Raw genomic sequence first — 22,463 nt, forward strand, 5'->3', positions numbered from 1 at the left:
GAGGAAAATATACACGAAGCTATTGAAATTTACACAAACTATAGAAAAACTGCACAATCAACAAAATATTTACACGATATAGTGAGGAAATTACACAAACGTAAAAACGAAAACTGCACGAGTGAGAATACAACATCGACATAATATGCTACGCATCCTCATTGCGCACATTTCATTAATATTCATTAGAGAACAGTTCAATGTGGCTTGGATGCTTGAAACATATAAATACAAAAGGAGGAGTAACGTGTTAGTAATCTTTTTAAAAAAGATTATTTTAAAATTCCGCTAGACTCTCAAGAATATGTACAACGTATATTATACATGTAGATATATTGACAGACACACAGTCTTAAACTTGTAGTATATGAACAACCCCAAATAAAAACACTCTACACAGAATACTTGTATAGATAACGTAAAAAAGAGGGATGCATATTACTAGTTGTGTGTTTAATTGTTGGATTTTTAAAGCATATCTATCCTCTATATAGCAATTTCTTTTGAAAGTTTAAAACAATGACATATAGGCCTAAATAAATATAAATAAATACATGTGATATAATACAGGAGAGTCAAAAACAAATCAAACTCTTCTCCTCCACCACCCACTGTGTATACTTTTGGTAATAATCAAGGATGTGCATGCGTGACCTTTTCATAGAGATCCCTCCCTGCTGGTTCTGGAACGAAAGACACCTGTGCGCTAATCGATTTTTAGCTATTTGACACACCAATAATACCTTTTGATTAAAGATTATATTACTATAGCAATTCATACAAAAATTATGAAGCAATGTTCCGATCATCTGGGTTGATGAATTTGACCGAAAACTTTTGGAAGTCAACAGTAAAGAAAATCGAGCAAATAATTGTGCAACTTAAATTTTAATATTGAAACGCATATCTCATTTTTTGATATATGTATGTAACGAAGTACATGTAGTCTTAACTTTTGAGCAACGTGTGGTGATTTCATAAAAACTCCATGAAAATGTAGAAAAAATATAGAGTCGTTTTACTTAATGTGAATTAAAGTTTAATTTATGTTGTTTTTAGTGTATCGGAGGTTGTCTATTTTGAATAGTTAAAATGCATATAAAGGAGTTAAGAAATTTTAAAATTATAAAATACAGGCACGTTTTATCATTATTGAAGGGGGGGGGGGCAGTCAGATTTTTTTTTTTTGACAACCTACCTGAAAAAATCCTTGACAAGCAAAAAAATAGGGTAAAGTGTACAAACTCGAAAATCCTATTTCGTGCGGGAGGGGGGTTCCACCTTCCACTTTCTTTTCGAAACACATTATAATACCAAATTACTTTGATTTAAACTATCCTACAACAAAGGGAGGGGGCAGCTTTTCAGTGGAAATTTACAATAGAAGTAGGTTATGTTTGGAAAATAAGGGGGGGGGGAGGGGCAGACCCCTCCTCATGCTACGTGCCTGAAATATTTTCAAAGAATTTAAGGGTACATAAAATAGTCTATCTAAATCAGGATTGCAATTCAACTGAACTGTAACGATATTGTAAGACCAAATTCAAGGAGACATACAACATGCATATTTATTTTCAATGCAGATTTTGACAATAATAAATTTGCACACGGTAGTAAAACAAAGATTTCTTGAGGTTTATATTCATCATATGTTTTCTTATATTTATTCGTAGTCATGCTCGAAGTAAAACAAGACCTGGTTGATGCCATTGATACACATGTACAATATTGCTATAAAGCAAACTTTTTAATTACTTGTACATGTATACATACAATTAACAAATTGCATAGATTAGGCTATTTAACTCATAATCTGAATTTTCAAAAATTAGATATGCACATGAATCACTGCATGAAAATTTGGCTTTACAAAACAAGTAAAGATAATGTAAATTTAATATTTACAATGCCTTTAATTGGCTTTTCTGAAAAAAGTCAAAGTTGGAAAAGGTAATCTTTACATTAACTTTACATGCACTTAAATATGATGTAATGTCCCACTTTTTCTTGACTTTACAAAAAAGTAAAGTTAATATTTACAAACATTAAACACAGTATTTGGGGTACATTAAATCTGATAATTACAAATATTAAATTTAATTAAATACCATCTTTAATAGCCACAAAAGTTAATACATGTAATTACTGTTTTCCATTCTTCTGAATAAAGCTTGTGCATATGATAAATAAGCTTTTCCTTCCTTAATATACTAAGTAACAACAGATTGAATTAAACTTTATTTATTGCTATACCAAACATTTTTATACAAATATATAATCAAAAACATCAAATTTTGTGACAGTATCTGTTGTTCATAGTCTATCCTGCAAATCCCATACACATAAATAAGTATCCAGGACAGAGTACATTTCACCAAAATCCTTTTCAAACATGTCATTTTGTTTTATAAAGAACCAATTGTTCATCCTTGAATTTAAAGATTTGAATTGACATGAAACTGCACTCCGCTTTCTTGTTACTGGACATGTGTTTCTATGGAAATCAACAACTGTGCAAATATATATTTTGTCACATCTTCCTTTTCAGAGTCCAAAACTTTTATTCTCATGTAGGCAGTCTTCTACTATTTTCCTTAAAAGAAAAATATATATATATATATTCAGTGACATGAATATGAATATTTTCATAGGCATCTGTGTTATAAATTCAAATAAACTGTGATATCAGTATTCACAGTATCATGACTAATTAAAATTGAAACAAGATGCAACCATATTAATAGATAAAAATTTCATACATATTTTGAACCATTAATGTCAGCCTTTATTTTTACCAGAAAGACAATGTTAATCTTATTAAATAAGACAGATTCAAACAGATGAACATGTTGTTATTAACTTATTTTATGATATAAATGGACTGGGCCACTAGCCCTTATCTTACCCATAAGATTAAAATTTAACTGTAATTTCTTTGTTTATCATTACCTAATTTTTCTTTTGAAAGGATTATTTACAAAATATACTAATGTAGGAGTAATATAAGATTTCTCGTGACCTTCTGTAGCTAAGATACTTTTGCAGAATTGGAAAATGTTTGTCTTACTTGCAAGATAATTTGTGAAAAAGTACGGGCCTCAGTATCTATGGATAATTACTGAACACATATAATTAAGGCCAAACAAAAAAATATGTGTGGTTCCGGTTACACCTCCAAAAAAAATTAGGGTAGGTAGGTAGGTAGGTTTTTTTTTTTTTTTTTAAACAAAATGATTTTCTTAATTTTTCTAAATAATACCTATCATTCTTTTGCAAGTGGCATTTAGATGTGGTGTGATAATATACTAGTCAATATTGGTAGGGACACCTATATGCTAGCTTGCTTTGGATTTAATACTATTAAACACTTACACTATGTTTTGCAAGGAGGCCGTCATTGCTGAAACTAAAACTTAAACCGGAGCCATTGATAGAAATCAGGGAAAATTCCGGAAAAAATATGAAAATTGCCAAAAAAAGTTTAGGGTCGGGGGTATAAAATAGGGACGGTCGGGTGACCGGAACCACACATATTTTTTTATTTGGCCTAACTCCATTTTCCTTCTTAGTAATCAGGTAACAAAAGGACCAATAGTTGCTGCTTATCGAGCTATAGTGTGATACTCAAGTTACATGTATGGTTTAGGATATATGTACCTTTCACCCAGTAGCATGTTGCTGCTCATGAATTATTTCCTGATCTTGGAATTGTAAATTTGAGAGGTCCCTCATTTTGAAGATAACATGCTAAAATGGAATTCATATTTTGATAAGCATTTCATACATCTGGAGAAATGTAGTCAATGTTTTCATAAATACATTTGAGTTTGAAGCATACCAAAGAATGATTTTAAAAATACACAATGCAATCACAGTCAATAGCTATGAATTGCCGAACACCCTTATGTTTGTTTTCTTCACAATTAAAGAATACTTTAGGTCCAAGCAATACTTGCCATCTATAAAATTAAACTATTGAACCCTTCTCAAGTGTTTCTTCTTCATGAAAGATCTGTCAATAAGGCGTTAACTCTCTCACAGTAAGCTGAGTAGCTGGAGCCTGGAAAAAGTAATAACACATTTTTTGAAAACAGAAATGTATAATTATACTGACTCCCGAACAAGTCAAGCAATTGATAATGTAAATAATTGTTTAAATAACATTTTAATGATACCATTTATTGATTTTTTTTAAAACTAATACGTACAAGTATCGTAAAAAAACATTGGTATCCCTTGGTCTGGTAAATCATACATTGTTCTCATCCATGACTTTTTTCTTCAAGAACCTGCATAATTGATTTCACTGTACCTGTTTTTGAAAAATGGACATGGTTTAGAATACAAAATAATATCTATAAAATATAAACTAACTTGCCCTCTATTAAGAACATTTCCCCTACCCTGGCTTCTGTTTTTTTTTTTCTAGCACTAATGTAAACTGCTAAACATTCTAAAACTGTGACCTAGACAGCTGCTAGAATTGTTTTTCTTGGTCTTGTTTAATCCATGATCCTTTACAGAAAAAAATGGAACATTATTCCCAATTTATCAAGTAACTTATCTAAAATACATATTTAGCGTAGTTTTTCCTGACTTTCATCAGTTTCAATGTTCCACAATGTATGCTGAAAACAGATGGAAAACGTAAACAAACCTGCAGTGCATGCCAGCCCGGGAGCTCGAGCAGTTTTCCAAGCAATATCCTCCTTAAATCTACCGGTAGATGAAAAGGTATCAAATCAACTGATCACTGGTTGCATATTTTCGTCAAAAATACCAGAAAATCCGATGAGACCCGCTCAACTTGATTTGAAATGATTGGCTATTCAACCGAATACACAGTGCCATATTTGGGTTACTATTAAAAGTCGATCGTTCGGTTTGTATTCGAGAAGACTTGGATGAAGAGGATTACACAATACTGAGGTGAAAAACATCTGTATAATATCTGTATAATATGATAATATATATTTCAGTATTTTAAAGTAAAGGTTGTCAAATGAACGGAACATTTTACTGATATTACCTCTTATAAACAGAACTAATAAGCGTATGACTTATTCAGGGCACTTGCAATGTATGGGAACCAGTCTACAAGGCCGCAAAATTCCGCCAAGAATAAACAAAGACTGAAAGAGATTGCGGGATGTTGTTTACGTGTGTCACTCCACACTGACTGCAAGGTAATGAAAATGTGCTTATTTGTTGTGTATAACTGTTTTCTGTCTTTCAAGATATTGAACAACAGTCGTTTAACATTTCAGAGGAAACATCTAGGGGAGGGATGGAAGAGGGGTCTCCTCTTAATTTGTTGCATCTACCACCACTGTGTATCAGTGTCAGGATATAATAAATTAAAATGAAAAAAAATATCATCATAATAAAAATTTTGTTGTAGATTTAGGACAGCTAAATAAAGAGGCGACTATTTTTGGTCTGATGCGGGGGGGGGGGGGGGGGGGGGGGGGGGAGGGGGGTTAAAAGATATTAACCTCCAAAATGTAAAGAGATATAATCTCACCTCAACTGAAAAAAGGAATAATAATCTTTTCTTGTCTGATGCCATTATTGCCTTTTCCTCACTGAAATAAGAGTTTCTGAGTCAGTTTATTTTTTTCCTTTTGTAGTGGCAATAAGGGGGGGGGGTCAAACTTTGTTCATTATGGATAAACATGAATAATCTGTCCCTGATTATTAAAGAAATCAAATATTCTGTTCATCACGGGCTGGAAAATAATTAATCTGACTTAGCTGTCGAAAAATTACCTTTTCATAATTTATCTTTTGTAGAAACAAAGAGTGGAGAGCTAATGCATGGTGCTAAGTATGGAAAGGTCTCTTGTGGATTGGTTGTGCCAGAGACAAATGTACATTATTTCCATGTTGGGTAATGTCCTTAAGAATGGAAGTTTTTTTTCTCAGATATAAGGGACATGACTTTTTCATGTTATCACTGTACAGAGATCAAAATATTTTAAAACATTGTTAGATACTCACTACTTTATTCCATGTTTAGAAAAGTATTTAAAATTATTTTCTCACATTTTTTAAAGAGACCAATATGGTGAAGGGATTTTTTTTTTTTATTTTAATCTTGAATTTGGTTATTATACAGTTCAGAAGTCTCAGTACACTTTGGGTGAGTGGCAGTTGGGAAGATGGATGACCTTCAGATAGTTTGAGATGAAGAAGTTATTTTAATTGATTGAAAGTGATCAACACAGAATCAACTCCATTATGAAGATAAATTACGAGCAAGCCAGGTGAGGAATTTACTTCAATGTTTATCACATTGTGTAAATGAATCTTCATTATTAAGATCTTTTACATCTTATTTTTATATTTGAACTCGCTTTTCTAATATTCTAAACTTCCAAAAATAAAGTAGTTAAAGCATGCTACAAACATTTTATGTATCTTGGCAAGCTTTCAAGGATATTGCAGATGTGCTTTAATTTCAAAAGATAACTAATTAATGCAAACCTGGAAAAGAAATGGATGTTATTATCTATAATTTCGAAGATTATGTTTATTATTAGCACCTCCTTTTGTCCAACACCAGAGAGATCTGAGTACCTATCCTACTGTTGAATTAATTGGTGACCAAGAAAAGATGACAGAGATGGGGAATCAAATATGGATGCCATCGTGATCAAGAATATATACACTGACTAGAAAATATCTGAAAATTTATAGATGAACATTCAAGCATTTATAATAATGAAAGTTATTCAGCAAGAGAGTTTTTGCACAAGTTTAATTTCAGTAAAATTGTGTATATTATGCACTGAGGAACTTAGTATGTAACTCATTATGATTATCCATTTCTTTAGAGGATGTATTTGGAGTATATTTAAATAATCATTATCTTGTAGAAAAGAGCACACAAAACCTCTCTCTGAAGCATGACACATGTGCATACACTCGAGCATTTACCACAACCACAGTTACATATTTTCCAGGGCGTGTGAAGTCGAGCACACACATGAAAATGTGTGAAGCTGGACACATATGCAAACACACAAGCATCTACCACAACCAATTACATATTTTCCAAGGCGTGTGAAGTCAAGCACATACATGAAAATGTGTGAAGCTGGACACATACGCAAACACACAAGCATCTACCACAACCAATTACATATTTTCCAAGGTGTGTGAAGTCGAGCACATACATGAAAATGTGTGAAGCTGGACACATACGCAAACACACAAGCATCTACCACAACCAATTACATATTTTCCAAGGCGTGTGAAGTCGAGCACATACATGAAAATGTGTGAAGCTGGACACATATGCAAACACTCAAGCATCTACCACAACCAGTTACATATTTTCCAAGGTGTGTGATGATGGACACAATGCAAACATAATCTCCTACCACAGACTCAATACACATGTAACATTTAATCCAAAGTATAAAGTCAAGCACAAACAGGCTCACTTCGTGAAGCTGGACACATGCATTTACTTATGCATCTTACAAAACTACATCTGAACCTATATTCTAATAGGTGTTTCAGCAATTTTTTTTCCTTAATTTTGTGAATATGTAAATTGCACCATTATGCTTACAAGATGTCAACATTATTAACTTGTACATAAATACTCATTAGATAGCCTTTAATAGTTTGAATTGGAAATACTAGTACTTCGCCTGATTTATGCTGTGTAGTTTCTCATCAGTGGTCTTAAGTAATAACTGAGTATGACATTTTTAGTTCCATTTAAACTGCAAAGTTTTAACACATGTACATGCACCATAAAGTATAAATAATGCATTGTATTTTAACCTTTTTAATTTTATTCTTTGTCATTTTATTGCCTATTCTAGTAAAAGATGTAATCTTGTAATGTTTGTAACATTTTTTGATAGATATTTATGAAGCAGAAATTACAACAGAAAAGGTTTCAATATATCTACACTAAAAGCAAATAAAAAAGAGCTCTCCATCTATCAGATATCAGCAAATCAGATAAGTTAAAGGTTAAGTCATGGGAAATTTGAAAGTTTATTATATCTGTATTCTGATATCTGATACCATTTTTGATTGTCCGTCTACAATATACAAAAATAGTATAAATTTTTATATTTTGTAGATGACAATCTCTAGTGTTATACCTTTAAAAATTTGTTCCTATATAAATCAATACTAATAAAAGTCTAACATTTCTAATGTTTTACTGAGCGGGCATAAAAAAATCGATGTTTGACCGCTGAGTGAGATATTGGACCTGTCGATGAGATGTTCAACCGCTCACGTCACATAGTGGGTTAGCTAAATCTCATTTGCATTCGTTGGTGTTCAACATACATGTATGTCAAAAAAAATAATTAAAAGGTATAACAAAACATTTATTGACTGTGTTCTCGGGCAAAATGCGTTTTGTCGACCCCTCGAACCAAACTGTTTGCCTTCGGCCTAACGGCCTCAGGCAAACAGTTTGGTTCTTGGGTCCGACAAAACGCATGTTGCCCTCGAACCCAGTCAATAAATGTATAATACTAAATACAACTGGAAATTGATATAACGCTTGAAAATTTGTGTATTTTTAGTAAGATTGAGTTTAACAAAAATGGGGTGGGGGTAACACAAAAGACACATCAGATACCTATTTATATAAAGTCAAAAACCATTTGTTGAAATCTTAAGTACGAGTGTATTAAACAAAAAAGCCAGTATTTAAATAAGGATTTAAAAAAGTTTCATATACATACATATATATATATATATATATATATATATATATATATATATATATATATATATATATATATATATATATATATATATATATATATCAACTTTAATGTAGCATTAAAGGTGAAAGGTTAAATTTAATTACCTTTTCTTTTAAGTAAAGGTTACCTTTTCACCTTTACTTTTTGTAAAGTTAATACAAAGATGACCTTGCTTTTTGGAGCACCTTTAATGAGATTTACTTTGCAAGTAAAGTTTTGTAAAGGTGTTTTTTCAAGCAGTGAATAGTCTTTTAAAAAGTGGATCTTGTATCAAAAATGTTCCTTGAATGTTATTGAAGATTATTTTCATTTTATAATTATACAGTCATGTTCTTTTTATAATGACTATAGATTTGGGTAAAAAAGTGTTATTACAAAAACTTAGTGTTCGGAAAATAATTAAAATTTTATGCATATGAATTCGAAATGTAAAGAGAATTTGTTATCTTGGAAAATATTTGTCAAACCTCGAGATCCATAAAGAACATGATTTATTTGCATTTTTCAAGAGTGGTAAAACACGTGCTATCTTCTTTCTATTTATTATACTATCCATTCCCATTTTCTCATTTGTAACATTGTACGTAGATGTATTTAATAATTCACTATGTTTTAAAATTTCTGATGTGTCATTATGGCCCAACGAGTTGAAACTTTAATAAATACATAGATTCAGGTGTTGCGACTCAATCAATCCACGAACCAGATCATCCGCCACAAATATGATTTACCGGTGCCAGGATTATTTGAGTAGAGTTTTGTTATTTCATTTGGACAAATTTTAAGTAACAAAACACAAAACCGCTTGTACATAAAGCACATAGAGTATATATATATATATATATATATATATATATATATTCCCTTTATCTGGTCTTTTTTTATTAAAAGTGAAAACATTTATCAAGTAATCGCCATTACGAATGAGGTTAACGCTTACCCTTAATTAGGAATTAATGTCTTGTTTTTTATTGAGTAGTTTATGACTGAAAATATGCGATATCATGGAAGGAATTCATAACAGTGTAGGCTACAGATATCCAACCAAAACTGATATCCTCACATTTTATAAGTAAAGATATATGTATAATTAGAAATAAAATATTTTTTTATGTTTGACTTTAAAAACATACTGTGTATATCTAAGGTCAGGTAATCCCCACTTTTTTATCTTTTTGAAAATAAAAAATATATCCAGCCAACTGAATAATTTCTTATTCCTAAATGAAAAAAAAAAATGCCCTCATGAATTCATAATTAGTACAAATGAGAAGTACCAAAATTAATTCTACAATTTAATGATTATAATCAGCAATAATTCTGTCATCATTTTCATGAAGAATCCATCCACTTTATTAATCGTTTTATTACGCATGTGTTAATTTTATTTTATACAAGTACTTTCCGTTAAAGTTGTATCTATAAGTTAGAGAATTTTAAAAGGCCATAGAGCGTATTACTTTTAGTTCAGAGTCGAGTGTATCATATGCAATGGTACTTTTATCCCCCGCATTATAACACAAACATGCGATTCCTTTCTTGTCACAATTTATGTCCGGCATCATATAATATCTCCATATTTTGGCTAGGATCTCGGTCATTATAAGAAAAATATAATATCTCCGAACAACTTTTAAATTTTTTCGCACAGTTCACAAGAAAACATTTCATTCTTTCGATTGGCATTAGCTAGAAATCGGATCGAGTTTTAGCAAAGAAATAAAGAAGCAAACAAACATGCATATCATCGTCAACGCCATTTTCTCTCGATTACATCCAGCATTCATGAAGAGATAAAGAGTGCAGAAAACCAAGAACACAATGAATATCCTATGTGCATATTAATGATATGCGCAGCTGTATGCGCAGTAAAATTGTTTGTGTAGTTTTTAGTTTCTACTGCTCGTGCATTTTTTGATTTTACGTTTGTGCATTTTATACCCCTTAATCGTGTAAAAAATTTCGGATTCGTGTATTTTTCGCTATGTTTGTGTTAAAATCTTTCAAACTATGTGCAATTTTTACCGATACGTGCATTTTTATTTTACTCGTGTATATTTTTCATCAAGCTCGTGTATAAAATTTGATCGTTGTGCAGAAAATAATTTTGAAGCAATCGGCGTGCCATAGTAAGGGATCTTTTTCGTGCCAGCACCTACTGCGACACGGAACCTCGGCTTATACGGTCTCATCCGAAGGACCGGTCTCCACGTGGGATTCGAACCCGCGACCTATGGATCAACTCCTTACTCGCGACTCTAGAGCAGACGCTCTAACCACTGCGCCACGCATGCAACAACTGCGTTTTGGGAACAAAAAATAAAATTGGATTTCCAGGTGTTAAAAGAAAAACATTAAATCATATGAAATTTGATGCGGACATTTTTCATAAATAGTATAATTACACACTAGTACATGCATTTATTAATTATTCTGTTCAGGTATTTAATTGATATCACATAATTACGCTAAGTGTGGCATTGAACTCATTGTTAATTACGACGATTTATAGCGATGTGTATATATGATGCATGGTTAAGTTTTCTGAGCAATTTGCAAATCTTTAAATTTGGCTCATATTAAGTAGACTAAGTCTTAATATTAAAAGGTTCTGCATACACGTATATTTTTTTTCAAAGAGAGAGAGGGAGAGCAATGCACGTACATGTATACACTTCTTAATTCTAAAAAAAAAACACCTAATGTAAAATGTACTTAGCCATTTTAATTGATCCATAGTTAATAATATCGATATGCGCAGTTAGACCAGCTCACCAGCTCAGGGTGAAGCGTCGATATCCAAATGTGTTTGAGGGGGAGGGGAGGGGGTGGGGCGCAGATCATTGAAAAGCAAAAAAAAAAAAATCTCCTAATAAAACAGCAAGCGGTAAAAGTTCAATCTAAAAAAGAGAACCTATCTTTTTGGGGGGAGGGGGATATAGTACTGGTATCTGGAATCATGGGAGATTCGAACCTCCTAATAATGCAACGAATGAGAGAGAATGGGAGGGGGGCAAACGGCCCCGATATAGATATTTCTTTGCTAAGTTAACAGCAAGAGAATATGCTAAGGGGAAAACGGAAGAGGGGGATGCCACAGAAATTTTGCAAAAAATAAATTATGATTAAGAAAACATTTTGAAATGATCAAATAAATACATAAAAAAGTAGTTTCTGATAAAAATGACTATTGTATCAATTTTCATAGATTGTTCCGATAAAAGCTGAGTTGAAATTGAATTGCAATACATTTAGGATATATATACAACTAATGTGGACTTTTTCCAAAAGCATTATGATCAATGTTGAAGAAAATAACAGTTACATCGACGATGATATTAGGATTAAAAATATTTACGAAACAGAAGAAACAACAGATTAAACAATAGATTAGGTTGTTAAGAAATTAACTTCTGGTAAATTTTGATATGGCGACTTCTTTTGAGAATAAATCACTGATAGAGGAATAAGAACTAGCAACAAGTGGCTATGGGTGTCAAATTCAAATGTTAAGAAAATCAACCACGCCAGTTAAGACAATAATGACAGTGAAGAAACCTATATTTTGATAAAGATGAAAAAAAATTAACACTGCTGATGTTTCGACCGAAAAAACGGAGGTTCAGGCAAAACTCTGACAAGCATAAAATATGTTAAAAAGGCTTCTTTTTTTTTTTTGGCTGACTGTTGCACAGGCACTTGACGTTTTTAGCCTTTCTTTTCATAAGTAAAAAATTCTCCATACTATAATAGTATGGAGAATTTTTATATATGAAAAGAAAGATTAAAAATGTCAAGTGCCTGTGGACTGTTGTATTCATGTACATCTGTATGTAATAAATTAGTCACGTTTCGTGTTGAAATCTTGAATGTCGAGTCTCAGCTCTGATATGTCGATACCCCGGATATCTCGACATTTTTTTTTAAAGTTCCGTTGATGTAGGGATACTGAAGGAAAAAATATTAAACAAGCACACACATCTTTCTGATTTTAAAGAAAAAAAAATGTTTCTATTTCAGTCGTGTGGTCACAGGCAAAAATTAGTCATGCTCTTTAATTTCGAGATTCTGACAAATTGTTATTTTTTAAAACAATAACTGGGAAAAATGGTTTGTTTATTTTATCTTGAGCTTTCAAGACAAAAGCAGATACTAAGTCGATCGCCCATGAAGTTCATGTTAGTGTGGTAGAGTTACAAACATTCAATGGGATATTGCCTAACCGAATAGCCTCATATACAAAAAAAGTATAAACATGTGTGTTGAACCTAATATTTAAGTATTGTTTAAGAATATAATTTTATGTACATTTCATCGCATCGAAAAATGAAAAGATTAGGTGTCAGGTTAGCTGATGTCATAGAGGAAGATGAATAAAGGATCTTAATTATGTTCAAATACATATATTCAAGCAGGTCAGTAGTTAGTTTTAAAGTTGGGGGGGGGGGGTCGGGGGAGGGCAACTTCCTCCGAATATCTGAAAAGCAAAAAAAAAACAAAAAACAAAAAACAAACAAACAAACAAACAAAAAAAAAACAAAAAAAAAAAAAAAACAAACAAAAAAACAAACAAACAAACCTATACTGACTAAAGAGTTGGGGGGGGGGGGCAACTTCCAAAAAAAATCTGACAAGCAGAAAAAAGGGAGAAACTTACCTTTACAAATCCTGTAATTTACCAGTGCTCCACCTTACAATAAAAAATGGGGGGGGGGGGGGGGGCAGCACGTATAAGAGGAAAAATTGCCCCCCCCCCCCCTGCGTTCTACGGACCTGTTAAGTCTCGCATGATATTCGGTTTCAATTTTAAATAGATTTCATAAAAATTGTAATGCATCTTATGGAAAGCCGTAGGGTACCCCTATGGAAAGCCGTAGGGTACCCCCACATTATTATTATTTTTTCCTATATAACTATACCAAAGATAATTATCTCATACAAAAATAAAAATCTTGCTTTTTTACAACATTATTATTTTTCTGCAACAATAATAATCTGGGTACCTCCACATTATTATTATTCCTATATTTTTATAATTGTACCACAAATTAATTTAAAAAAAAAAATAATAAAAATGAAAAAAAAAAAATAATAATGATAAAAAAAATCTTTGTTTGTTTGTTTGTTTGTTTGTTTTTTTGTGTTTTTTTTTTGTTTTGTTTTGTTTTTTGTTTTTTGTTTTTTTTTTTGTGTTTTTTTTTTTTTTTTGTTTTTTTTTTTTTGTTGTTGTTTTTTTTTACAACATTATTATATTTCCCCGCAAATATTACAATTATCACGTTTCCATACTATACTACCATAATGTGTGTACAAATTATCTTTATTTAGCCCAACAATAAATAATAATTTTATCCTCTGATGTTTACTTACTTACTTACTTAGTCCTCTTCGTGCTTTGAGCATATAAGGCCTGCACCGAGGACCTCCATCTCTGTCTGTCCGCTGACATCTGCTGTACCTTGCCCCAAGTCCATCCCTGTTCTTTCATTTCTTTTTCTACTGACCGCCGCCATGTCTCCCTTGGTCGCCCTCTGTTTCGTTTCCCTGGTGGAGTCCATCTTAAGGCTACCCTCGGTATATCTGATGTTTCCATTCTCAAGACATGGCCAATCCATTTCCATCGTTTCTCTTTGATCTGGTCAGATATGGCAGCTGTTTGTGTTCTTTCATACAGCTCCTCATTACTGATCTTGTTTGGCCAGAATATCTTTAGTATTCTACGGAGACATCTTGTTTGGAAGGTGTCTAGTTTTTGAGTGATGTTGTTTGTCACCTTCCAGGACTCAGATCCATATAGGAGGACTCCAATGACATTTGTTTTAAATAACTTTATTTTTGTTTTGGATCTGATAGTTGAAGATTTCCAGATGTTCCGCAAGTTGGCAAAGGTGGTACGGGCTTTTGCAATTCTATTTTCAACATCCAAGGTGGAATCTCCATTGGCTGTGATCTTGCTGCCAAGGTATATAAAATTGTCTACTTCTTCTATTCTGTTGTTGTTTGCTGTAACTTCCCTTTCTACCTTTGTATTTATCTTCATTAGCTTTGTTTTGTTTACATTTATATTAAGTCCGATTTGTCCGCTATACTTGACCAGGTCATCAGTTTTGCGTTGGATATCCTAATATCGTTGTGCTAGTAAAGCGATATCATCTGCAAAGTCAAGATCTTCTAGTGACTGTTGAAATGTCCAGGATATTCCTCTATTGGCCTGACTGGTAGTGATTTTCATAAGCCAGTCTATGCAGAAAGTAAAGAGCAATGGTGAAAGCAGACATCCCTGTCGTACCCCCGTTTGGATTGGGAAGCTGTTTGTTAGTTCTGTGCCGCAGATCACCTTTGCCTGGAAGTCCTTGTATAGCATCTGAATGATGGAGATGATCTTGTTAGGGATGCCATAATGTCTAAGGATCTTCCATAAAGCAGGACGATGTATACTGTCAAATGCTTTGGCAAAGTCGATGAAATTGGCATACAGCGTTGCGTTCCATTCATTGCTCTGTTCTAAAATTTGCCTCAAGGAAAATATCTGGTCTGTGTATGATTTTCCTTTTCTGAATCCAGCTTGTTCTTTACGAAGGTATGGGTCTACAACTGAGGCCATTCTGTTTAAGATGACTCTGCTTAAGACTTTGCTGGTAACTGACAGCAACATAATTCCTCTCCAATTATTTGTGTCTGCTAAGTCACCTTTCTTGGGCAGCTTCACTATGAGACCAACCTTCCAATCATCTGGTGCTGTTTCTGTCTGCCAAATAGTTTGCAGGATATCTGTGAGAAGTCTGGGTGTTAATACTTCCTCGGCTTTTAACATTTCTACATGTACCTGATCGATGCCTGGGGCTTTCCCATTCTTAAGAAGTTTGATGGCCTGTTTTACTTCCTCTATTGTTGGTACGTTGGTATCGATGTCCAAAGTGTCTAAACCTTCACTTATTTCAGCTTGTTCTGTTGATGGACATTCCTGGTTTAATACTCTTTCAAAATGATCTTTCCAACAGGTAAGCTCTTCTCCTATACTGGAGGCCAATTCTCCATCTTGTTTTCGCACTGGTGTATCTGTGCTTTTGAATCCATCCTCTGATGTTTAACAACTATAATCTTGCCAACAGCAATAATTATAATCTTGTCGGTCGATGTGTGTACATTGTTTTTATTTACACCAAGATTATATCATATTACGTTTACTTCAACGATTTATAAGTATGGATACTTGTAACAACTACTGATTGAAAATAAAAAAAAAAAAAGAAGAAGCCACTTTCATAGAAATAAATATGTATGCAAAAAAAAACAAAAAAAAAAAAACAAACAAAACAAAACAAAAACAAAAGACAAAAAAAAAACACCACATTAATTTTGCAACAATAATAATGTGCGCCTTGTTCGTAGAAAACAACTTTATTTTTCATCGGGAAAGATAACTTCTTTTCTAGTGACAGGAACGAAAACTCTGTATCTTGTTGAAACATTATTATTGTGACAGACTGTACACATTATTTGAAGCGTGAAGGAAATATTTATATTATCTTGAGCGTGGAGAAATATTATTTCTAGCGTGACGGATACAAGCGTTAATGTGAGAGAGATTTGCACACATTATTTGAAGCGTGAAGGAAATATTATCTTGAGCGTGGAGAAATATTATTTCTAGCGTGACGGATACAAAGCGCCTTCACCGTTCAGTCGAAGTGACAGTCTGAAGACGTCTTCGACAACAAAAGTTACAAGGTAGGACAAACACGGTAAGAAGTAAACACCACGCCAGTAATGTTTTAAGCTTAAATGTTAAAGTACAGAACTTTCAAACCTTAATGTTAAGATATAGAACTTTCAAACCTAACTTTCGAATTTTCTCGTCAGGGATTGAGTCTAGAATAAAACATAAATTGTCTTCTATATACATGCACACGCAAGGAGTATTAGAAATCGCATCATAAAATATGTATTTTTTTTTACAGATATGTTTTGTGTAGAGTGTGGTCACAAGTTTGACCACAACAATCCCAAATTTTGTGGGAATTGTGGGATAAGAATAGGTATGTGAAGTTATAATTACATTGTAATATATATATATAGAGAGAGAGAGAGATGTCATGAACTGAATATAAAACAAAAAGTTGAAGCAGAGAAGAACAGAAATATGTTCAAAAGAAGTTTAACATTCTGATGTATTATAGTTTCGGATTTTTTTATCGGTAAACATGGTAAATACTAAATAAGAACCGAAAATGAAGACATGCAGTCCTGAATCTGCAGTGAATTGTTGCTGAAATTAAACTAGAATGTGTGAACTATTTCACAAACCAGATCTGGCAATTTAGGGTTCTTCAGCAAAAATCAGGTGAAAAGCATGACTCGCCATGCCATAAAAAATAATTGGGTTATGGGTAAAAAAAGTCTGGTTTAACACAACAGAATTGGGGGAGTTGGCAACACTCCCCCCTCCCCCCATTACTACGTACATGTATCTGTTTTTAGGAACATTTGTAACCATTTTCATTACTATTAGAATATTACTAGTTATTTATGCATTTATCTATTTTATAGGTAGCAAGGACACTGGAGATGTTGAAAAAGAACCATCCATTGGTAAAGGATGAATCGTTTAAACGTCTAAATCTGGCCCCCCGATAATTTACAAAAAATTAAATTAAAGATTTTCTATATATTTTTGCCTCAATCTTTCCATCAAACATTGTAGTTTATTAATTTCAATTTCAATTTTTACTTCCTTGCGCTGTAATTAGGTATTTATGTGATTAATATAGCAGGGGTATGTTATTTACATCGATTTCTCATAGACTTTAGGCCACACCCCCATTTTGCAAGCCCATTTTTTATATGAGCGCATGGATGTTTCAAGTTGTCGTAAATACGGTCAATGTAAAGAGTTATACTAGTCATTTACATTCATGAAAAAAATTGAAACAGTCTTGCGCTCATTTTTTATTTTCAAAAAAGGTGCAAAATCACGGGTGCTTGTCTCCATAGTAAAGGCACCTTGTTTACAAATTTCAACCCATCTTTGACCTCATGAATAACAAAGCACTGAACACGTGACTCAAATCTATTCACTTCCACGCTTTGAACACACCTATGCGACATTGTGTACATGTATAGTGTCTGCGAGCCGTCGATGGTCAAATCATTTTTCAAATGGGTAATTAAAATTCTGGGAGAAATTTTTTTTTATGATTAAGATGTGTTAAGATTTTCAGTCGATTTTGTTTGATTTATTATTATTTTTTTTTTTTTTGGTATCTATCAATCTATATTGAAGGCCTGTAGCATATAGCTTGCACTTACTGCTTGTGTCTCATAAATACAGAATTCTAAAATTTAATTTACTGTGGGTATATATTATACATTTGCCCTTGTTCCTAAATATACATCAGTGCTCCGTTCATTGACTTGGAAGATATGAAAGATTTATTTTCAGTTAAAACTGTCATTAATTTTATAGTCCGTTATTTGAAAAACACCAATTCATCATATCTTTAGAAAAATAAATTGTTTGTTACAAGTGCACAAATGCATACTTTCAATAGAAGAAACCTTCATGAAAAGAAATTGAAGTACGGAGCGCTCAAAAAACCTTTGTATCGGATGAAAAGTCACTGGGTGAATACATTTGCACAAAAAGCACCCCTTATTTGAATAGAAGGAAGCTTCATGTTTCTTTTGAAGCAAATGCTAAAACTTTTTACATCGGCACAAAATTTCACAATTTTTTTTCTCTTTTTTTTAAAAAAAAAATCCATGTTCGCAAGTATTTTTAAAGCATAATGTTTAAAAGTAAGAATATGCATTTGTATGACCCTTTCACATGTCCGATCAACGTAGATATTAGTAAAAAAAAAATCAGTCGAATGAAAAAGAGCGTTAAAAATACCTCGGAGTGATTTATTATATATCTTACTACAGGGAGAGAGTTTGTTAAAATCAAAGAGTACGGGAGTGGATTTCGACAGTTAATGAATTCCTAAATGAGGAAGATCATATTAACTTGTCTGGCATGAATAAACAGGATTTTTTGAAACATAGCAATTTGAACTGTTTCTTTATCCACGAGCAATGATACTGACGTTAAATTGACGTTTAAATTCTCACTTTCTTAACTATCTATTTTTTATACACCGAGTGTAGTTTTATATCATAATTCAACCGCCTACGTGTATTTGTTGTAGCACTCGGATTTTGCAAAAATTATATATATGTATGAAAAAAAAAATTATTATGTAATAGCCTTAAATGGATTGATTATCTCTTTTTCAAAAAAAAAAGGTTTCTTTAAAGTATGAAAAATAGTGTATCCCTCGTTATACGTTCCGTTTCCAAATTCCATTGTGTATTTAATGTATAAATAATTTAATGAATTTCTAGTAAATCATTTCAAAAACGACTTGTAAGAAATCAAAATTAAGCCAGACAAATTAAAAATGTATGCTTATATTTTGTCGGTCTCTAGCATGAAAAAAGGCTTTTTAGGTGTCAGTTAATCATAAAACTTAGTACACCTCGAACACACGCTAATGTATTCATACTAATCGCACGCTTGATTGACGCTCCGCCTTCTCATTCAAATAATACAATGACCTGCATAGCTGTAATGGCGAAACCGGGATTTTACAGTGAAGTATACGATTTTATTTAATCGATATAATGTATAAATTGAAAGTCTCTTTCCCCAAAAAAATCTTTTATGAGTAACTATACAGACTATGCTTGAAGACTTTAGCTATAATATAACAATTTTCTGATTTGAAAAGGTAAAATTCTGCATTTAAAAAGGGGCGAGAAAGCAGTGTTATGAGGGTTCATTCTTTATTGATTGCGGAAGTTCTAGATTTGAAGCAAATTCCTTTTGCCTTAAATTATAATTAATCAATTACACGTAAACTTTGCTATCTCGACATCAGCAGAACTATCGGAAAATGTTGAGGTATCAGAGTTGAGACTTCATGTCCAAGACCACTGGCGGATTTAAGGGGGGGGGGCGCACCCCCCCCCCCTAAAATTTTCAAAGTATGATATGACTAATATCAATAATGCCATACTTTGGTATATAACAAACCAATACCGCTATTTTGGTGCCTGGTTTTACTCTTAAAATACACGAAAACCCAGGAGCTTCCGGGGGCTTCGCCCCCTGGGCCCTCTCTATTCAAAGTATGATATGACTAGTATTAATAATGCCAAACTTTGGTACATATAAACTAACCAATACCCCTATTATTGTGCCTGGTTTTACTCTTAAAATACACGAAAACCCAGGAGCTTCCGGGGGCTTCGACCCCTGGGCCCCCACCAGGGCTTCGCCCTGGACCCACTGGGGGCCTTATAATTAGAGCGGCCCCCAGACCCCCTGCCTGAACAAAGTTATCCACGCCACCCCCCCCCCCCCCCAATCACAAATCCTGTATCCGCCCATGAAGACGCCCAAGATTTCACTGCGTAGCAAAACAGACAGGTTTACATGTATTACGTACATGACTTCAATATACGATAGTTCATCTTATTTCAGGAATCCCTCTATTTTTATTACCAAATCTAAGGAATTATAATAAAAATAATGTTTATAAAATAAGTTCTTTCTCTATATCGAAATCTTTCTAAATTTACAAAGTTTTCCAAAATTCCATCATTCCGTGTACGTGTAACTTGTTTTTTTTTTTTTTTTGTCAGAACAGGATATGAAATGTGCTCTATAAACTTCGAACCGTATAAAGTCGACATCCGAGAAACAGAAAAAAAAAATAGATGCATTATTTTTTTTTTCTCATTTCAAAAAGAAAGCTCATAAAAACAAAATGTGATGTTACTTGTGCATGAATTAAGGCTGATTCAGTTAATCATGTCATTATAATTTGATTATTCAAGTTCCTGTTGAATGAATTTTTAAAACAAAATATCTTTTAAAACATCATTTTATTCCTTAGTTGGAATTAAATTTAATGCGTTTATTATTCATTGTAATGCAGTAAGCTTTTTCAAATTATAAAAGTTGTGCTTTATGTTGATATTAATAAACGTCGGTACATTTAACGAAAATCGTATAGATTTATCGATGATATTGCCCAAGCTTAACATTTAATTGAGCAATTAAAGTCTCGAAGAAGACCGAAGGGCTTGGGATTCTTCTACAAACACAGTCTGACTATAGAATGAATTCAGCAGTGTGTAGTCAAAACATGGGTGTGAAAGGTCTGAATTTCTTATGATGTCGAGATACACACAGTCATCCGTGCCTGACGAGTGACCATTTGACAAACAGTTAGGTTTAATAGAGCAGAAAATTGCCGATGTCGACATATACCAGGTAAATGTTGCTCTTGGGACTGTGAATATACGTCGAGATAAACCGGGTTGTGGACATTACCGAGGTAGACATATCAGAGTGTTTGCAAATGAAGTATATAGTAAATACTGCCGGGAGCACCAACGGATGTCAACATATCCCAGGTTGTCGATGTATCCGATGTCGAGATACGGAAGTTTACCTGTATTTAATGAATATTCAGTTGAACTTTGATATCTTGAACACTGATCATGTGGTGATATCTCAGATGCCATGTATATATCAAAGTGATTTGGAAGTTGCAACCACTTATTCTTTAAGTATGTTATCCCTGATATCTCAAATCCTTGGATATCTCAAAGTTCAGTCCGTCAAGTTCAAGATAACAAGGTTTAACTGTATTTATGAAACTTCACAGGTAGTCACAGTGAGGTGCTTTCTGACACTGATGACATGGAAATTTTGCTATAATTACATGTATACTACATTCATTTGGCATGAAAATACAATAGAATAATGTATTTCTCTAAATTTTCAGGTTGTGAGGTGCTCCCAGACATGGCAGACATAAAAGGTGTTGAACAAAAGTTATCCAAAGGTAAATTTACTAATGATTGTATAGTATATTCTACAACTTATAAAAAGCATTGATGATTTCCTGTAGGAAACACCTTAATACAGTAACAAATTTTCCAAGGCAGACCTCAAAATATATATACCTATCATATGTACACACGCATGTCATTATAATAAATGATTTACTTACTTACTTACAATAGTCATTATGAAATTTATTTTTTATGTGCTTCTCTTTATATGACATGTTGTGTGAAAATGAAGCAAAGTGCTTCCAGATTTGGTAGGAGACTTAGAATCTGATTAATGAATATCATCAATTTAAAAGAAATCTGAAATATCTGTGCTTGCTAGTCGACAAGTGAGCTTTGGTAGTCGGGACAAGGAAAGTCATCATGGTGATGAGTGGTTATGATTCAAACTTGTCCTCCTGAGCAAGCGGTCATGGAAATTGTTAACACCCTGTAATTTAGTAGATAAATTTTTGTCTTGAGCTTAAAACAAACATGATCATAGGGCCAAGGATTTCTCCAAATAGTACATCTTTGAGACAGTGATTTTGCTAGGATAAAGTAAAATGATAAGTATGAATTTGTGTCTCAATACAAGTTTTTGATAATGTGTGTTATGTTTCTATCAGGGATGGGGTAATTGAAAAAAGTAATTGTAATTGACCGTAATTAATTACATTTTTTGAAGTAATTGGAAGTAATTTGTAATTGAACATTTTTTCAATTACTTGTAATTGTAATTTAATTAATTACACTGAAAAAATACCATGTAATTTCAATTACTTTTTCAATTACATTCAATTACTTTATATAATACACATTCATGAT

General features: G+C 32.8%; 1 protein-coding gene and 2 long non-coding RNA genes across 3 annotated transcripts; 2 read left to right on the forward strand and 1 right to left on the reverse strand.

Moving 5' to 3' along the window:
• The first annotated feature begins 5,102 nt into the window (after window positions 1-5,102).
• LOC133203227 (uncharacterized) lies at window positions 5,103-6,157 on the forward strand. Its single transcript, XR_009723363.1, has 3 exons — window positions 5,103-5,186; window positions 5,794-5,890; window positions 6,127-6,157. It is a non-coding gene; the product is annotated as an uncharacterized LOC133203227 (long non-coding RNA).
• A 7,964-nt stretch (window positions 6,158-14,121) lies between these two features.
• On the reverse strand, window positions 14,122-14,787 carry LOC133203243 (uncharacterized). Its single transcript, XM_061339063.1, has one exon. The coding sequence runs from the start codon at window positions 14,785-14,787 to the stop codon at window positions 14,122-14,124; it is 666 nt and encodes a 221-aa protein (XP_061195047.1).
• A 1,668-nt stretch (window positions 14,788-16,455) lies between these two features.
• LOC133203289 (uncharacterized) lies at window positions 16,456-21,601 on the forward strand. Its single transcript, XR_009723376.1, has 4 exons — window positions 16,456-16,478; window positions 16,709-16,786; window positions 17,298-17,339; window positions 21,587-21,601. It is a non-coding gene; the product is annotated as an uncharacterized LOC133203289 (long non-coding RNA).
• Window positions 21,602-22,463: the final 862 nt, after the last annotated feature.

Source organism: Saccostrea echinata, unplaced genomic scaffold (assembly GCF_033153115.1).
Source record: "Saccostrea echinata isolate AGI-Se365-2 ecotype Australia unplaced genomic scaffold, CSIRO_AGI_Sech_v1 ptg000049l, whole genome shotgun sequence".
Classification (NCBI taxonomy): Eukaryota; Metazoa; Mollusca; class Bivalvia; order Ostreida; family Ostreidae; genus Saccostrea; species Saccostrea echinata.